A 5000-nucleotide genomic window follows, 5' to 3' on the forward strand; every position below is an offset into this window, starting at 1 on the left:
CGGCTTCTCTCTCACCCCCACCCCCCTCTCCCTCTTCCCCTCCACCTCCTACCGGCGTTTGCCTGTGGCTTCTCACGGCCGAGGGATCGCCCAGCCTCGCCATACCCGGGGTTTCAAAGCCGTCCCGATCAAATCATAGTTTGGGCGCCGATGTAAATTTTGCGACGGACTTTCTCTATTTGCCCCCCTTACTCTTTTATTCGGGGGTATCTCTTGGGCAAAAGGGGGACCCCCGAGGGCGCCTCTGCCCAGAGGAGGGGGAGAGCCCTTCGGACCGTGCGCTCCCTCTCCTCCTCCTCCCTGCGCACCGAGCCCAGCTTCTGCATTCATGCCAGAGAGGGGAGGAGGGAGCAGAGGCGCCCGGGGCTTTTGCCGCGTCGCTTCCTCCTCCTCCTCCTCCTCCTCCTCCTCCCTTCTCCTCCCTTCGCCGCCGCGCAGCGCCTGGAGGAAAGCGCAGCCTCGGTCGCCCGACGCTGCTGTTGCTACTGCTGCTGTCGAAGGAAAATCCCGACCGACCGCCCGTTGGCTCGCTTGTCGCCTCCTCCTCCTCCGCCTCTCCCGTTGCAGAGCGCGCTCTCGCCTTCCCCCAAAAGACGCCAAAGCCTCGCTCCGTCCGACAGCTTTCGGGAGATGCTGCGGCGAAGGCTGCCCCGCTGAGCAGGACTCTCCACCAAGCCGTCCTCCCCGCGGCGGAGAACACCCCCAGCCTCCTTAGGAGCCGTTCTCCGGAGTAGGGGCGCCAAGGCGCGTGTCGGGAGCCCACCCGGAGCCCCTTCTCCGGGCCGCGGGGTCTTCTTAACAGGTTGTCTGCTCGCCGGACAGAGAGGGGAGCAAGGAGGAGCCGATTCAGCCGGGGACAGGCGCCGGGCGCCGGTGCTGCGCCAGGGCGCCCGTGCGCATTTGGTGCCGTCCGGGGACCTGTTGGGCGTCCCGCTCCGGTTTCGCTGAAGGAAAAACGAACTTGGCGTCCCGGGATCGAAGTTCTTGCGTTGCAGCGGCCGGGCCACCGCCTTTGAGAAGTGGGGGAGCACCCTTCCCTCCCTCCCCGTCCCTCCGTCGCCCAAGGGCGCACGCCTTTCCCTTCTCCGCCGCCGGCCTCCCTCGGCGGGCACCCCGGGAGCGCGGGGAGACGGCCTAGCCCGCCGTCCCGCCGCTTCCTTTTCCTAGTTCCCGAGGGGCAGCGAAAGCAGCATGCTGGGGGCCTCCCCCGCAGGCAGCGCCCGCAGCCCCGCCAAGTGACCCTCCAGGGTGGCGGCTATGGCGGCAGCCATCGCCAGCTCCCTGATCCGCCAGAAGAGACAAGCGAGGGAGCGCGAGAAGTCCAACGCCTGCAAATGTGTCAGCAGCCCCAGCAAGACCAAGACCAGCTGCGCCGACAAGAAGAAGCTCAGCGTCTTCTCCCGGGTCAAGCTTTTTGGCTCCAAGAAGAGGCGGAGAAGGAAACCAGGTGAGGGGATGCGCCTGGACCCCGCCTGGGGGCGAGGGGTGGGGGTTTGCTGAGTGTGGAGGCTGCAGCGGGGGTCGCGGGCGGGACTGTTGCTTCCCTGGAGTGGTGGACACCATGGGTCTTGTCCTCCTCCACTCCCAAGCTTTGGCCAGGTGGCTCAATGGGGAATGCTGCAGTCTCCCAAGCCTTGAGATGAGTTCTCCTGACCCAAAGAAGCCCGGATGCATTTTAATTTGGGGGGGGGGGGTTGCCTTGAGCCTTGAAAGCTGAGGAGTTCATGCCCAGAAAGCCACCAGCATATCTTGAAGGAAAGCAACTCCCCCTGGGGTGGGGGGTCTCAGGAACCTAGTTCTTGGAGAATGCTGGGGCAACAGTCCCTTGGGTGGGAGGCTCTTCCACCAAGAGATCTTTCCTTTCAGTGGTGAATGAGGCAAGGTTAGGGTCAATTCTCAACTTCAGGAGCAAGAGAGGAGGTGGGACCTTCCGTGGTATCTCCAGTTCACCTCTCAGTTGAAGAGACGGTTGGAGTCAACATGAATGCTTAACATGTGGCAGGAGTGGTGGGTTCTAGGATCTGAACCTAAGAGGTCTTCTCCTTCACGTCTTAGGCTACATAAGACATTTGTTGGACTCGGAGAGAGAAGGGTGGCTGCTTGATGCTTTGGCTTATTCTCTGGTTGAAATGTGAGCCAAATTGTGAGGGACACCTTCAGCCGAGTTTGGTCTGGACTAGCTTCCTGGACCATTGGCTGGCTATGGGAGCTGTAGTCCAATTTATCTGGGCTGGTTTGATGGTGAAGCTATTCTAATTCTTCTTCTTTAGGTTCAGAACTACAGAAGATGAGACACAGATCTTACCCGTGTCTCCTTTCTCAATGGTCTTCCTTGCCCAAAATCAAGGCGAGCCATCTTTGTAAGTTACAGTTGGGGGTGTTGGATGGAACTGAGCAGGTGATAGTTATCCAACGGTGCATCTCAAAAGAGATCCCTCTGCCACCCTTGGTGAGATCTCTTGCAGAAATGATCAGAAGCCGGGTGGTCAGTTTATGTCAAGTCATAAAAAATGGAGGGGGGGGATAGCTGATTGATGGCTTTGGAGAAGACTCAAAGACAGGGAAGGTTAGACCAGTCTGTGGATGAGATGATCCATGGAACTCATGTGCCGGGAAAGTGGTACATTGGGTGCAGGACACCAGGAACATATAACCAGGAGCTCACTCTTAGTGTTACATCTCACCTGTGAGCTTTCAAGCTGCCTTAACAGGAGGGGAATAATGTTATGCTTCACTGTGGTGTTGTTTGTGTGATGGTTTTGCAACCCACATAATAGAATGGCACCTTGTACTGGATGTCCAGATTGGCACTGGCGTTAACTTGGCATAAGTCAATTTTCACAAAATGCCAGACTTATAGCCACATTGTCAAATGTCCTGTGTGAAAAATTACAGTCAGTTTTCCTCTTCTTTGCTGTTCAGAATTCAGCCAAGCTAGAGTTGTTGGTTTTTATTTTTTTATTTTTTGGCATTGCATTGCATTGCATTTCAAACATGCGCAGGGTTTAAAAAAACCAGCGGGCAAGTAGAATGTGAAGAACTTCACCCCCTTCGCTTTTTAGACGGTATTAGTGGTTTTTTTTAAAAAGAAAGATATAGTCCTCTTTCTGTTCCCAAACTATTTTCTTCCCTCTTCTGCTGCCCACCAAATCATTTCATTTTTGCGGGGGGAGAGAGGAAGCTTCTCAAAAGAAAAAGAAAATAGCAAAAACTCCTTGTTTTTGTTTTTTTTAAATATATTTTGAGGTTGGAAGAACATGATTTAACCCAGGGAATCATCACATTTTGCAGAAGATCAGCAAGAATGTCCATGTTCTGGGCTTTAACAAAAGTCAAATCGGGGTGGTCTCCTTCACCCAATCCTATGGCATGATTAAAATATAAAAGCTAAAGGGGGGGCATCCATTAATCAGCCTTTTTCTTTTATTCTAAAGAAGAAGAAGCCCAATCCAAACATTTTTGAAATCTCCCTCAGAGGAAAGAAACACCTGGTGGGGAGGGGGGAGGAAACCGAGGTGGCTTTGCATATTCAAGGATTTGCATATTCCAGATTTGTCATAAATAAACAAAACCCCGGGGTGGGGTTTATTTGATTTATTGGTATGCCATCCTCCACGGATACAAGCAGAGATGGCCAGCTCTCACCAGCTGTCCCTAAGCAATCTGCAAATAAAAGCATTTTGCATGCAGGCTTTGCAAATAAATAAACACACTGGGCTTAGGAAGGGATTGGAAAAGAGGAAGAAGGGCTACAAGGAAGAGAAATCTGGCTTTCTTTAGGTCTGACACACACACACACACACACACACACACACACACACACACACACACACACCGGTCAGCCTGCACACACATAAGAGCCGGTTCTAGGTTTGATGGAAACCACAGGCTGTTTTAATTGTTACGCAGCAACGGAATTTGCTATCCAGGGAAAAAGACATCCTGGAGCTCCAACACAGCTCCCCTCCAAGGAGAACAGCTACACAACACAAGTGTCTTCAAAACCCTGTTGGCCACTGACTGAGGGATACAGAACTTTTTTTTTTTAAATTTCCCTGTGGAACAGCCCTCCTAACTGTAGACCTAAATCCAGGTTAGGTTATAGTATAGTCTAGCCTTTATTGTCCTTGTACAAAATAAATACAATGAAATTGGTTATCTCAAAGGGTGTGGTTTTCTTCCCCCCCCCCCCCCAAAAAAATTACAACTGGACTTTCTTTCTTTCTTTGAAAACGTTTCGCTTCTCATCCCCGAAGCGTCTTCGGTTCCAGCTGACTGGTGGGGAATGGAAGGGTTTGTGTTCGGCAAACAGGACTGATTTGATTGATTTGATTTGATTTGATTTGTCTTGTATGCCGCCCACTCCCGAAGGACTCCGGGCGGCTCACAATAGACAAGGGAAAGGGGGAAAACTAGACAAAGACAACACTTTAAAAAACAAAACCACAACAGTCACAATTTCCGTGGGGCTGGATATTTCACAGGCCCCCTGGCCAGCTGGAGCAGCCAGGACTTGGTGGCTTTGCGGAAGGCTGGGAAGGTAGTAAGGGTCCGGATCTCGACAGGGAGATCATTCCAGAGGGCTGGAGCTGCAACAGAGAAGGCTCTCCCCAGGGGGGTCGCCAGCCGACATTGGCTGGCAGATGGAATCCGGAGGAGACCTAACCTGTGAGATCTAATCGGTCTATGGGAGGTAATCGGCAGGAGGCGGTCTCTCAGGTACCCAAAGAATATAAATCTTATTTAAATCTTATATATAAATCTTTCCATTCCCTACCAGTCAATTAGAACCGAAGAAGCTTCTGGGGTGAGAAGCAAAAGGTTTTCAAAGGAAAAATAAACCATAAGAAAGTCCAGTTGACGTTTGGGAAAGCAGCTTTGGGACAGCCATGCCATGGATGGCTGAGAATCACCGTAGACAACCAGATTGTCATTTTAAGTGGATTGCGACTAAAGAGATGCGACGTAGTTACATCCCTGGCATATATGTTATTATTTGT

The 5000-nt window shown here is 52.3% G+C and overlaps 1 protein-coding gene across 1 annotated transcript in view; it reads left to right on the forward strand.

Moving 5' to 3' along the window:
* Positions 1-1257: 1257 nt before the first annotated feature.
* The window catches only part of LOC116523455 (fibroblast growth factor 13), a gene marked incomplete at its 3' end in the record, with an annotated part of 11812 nt that continues 8069 nt past the window's right edge, over positions 1258-5000 (forward strand). The window contains exon 1 of the mRNA XM_032238574.1: positions 1258-1447. Coding sequence (XP_032094465.1) covers positions 1258-1447 — 190 coding nt within the window. The remainder of the gene's footprint in view (positions 1448-5000) is intronic.

Source organism: Thamnophis elegans, unplaced genomic scaffold, assembly GCF_009769535.1.
Source record: "Thamnophis elegans isolate rThaEle1 unplaced genomic scaffold, rThaEle1.pri scaffold_323_arrow_ctg1, whole genome shotgun sequence".
Taxonomy (NCBI): domain Eukaryota; kingdom Metazoa; phylum Chordata; class Lepidosauria; order Squamata; family Colubridae; genus Thamnophis; species Thamnophis elegans.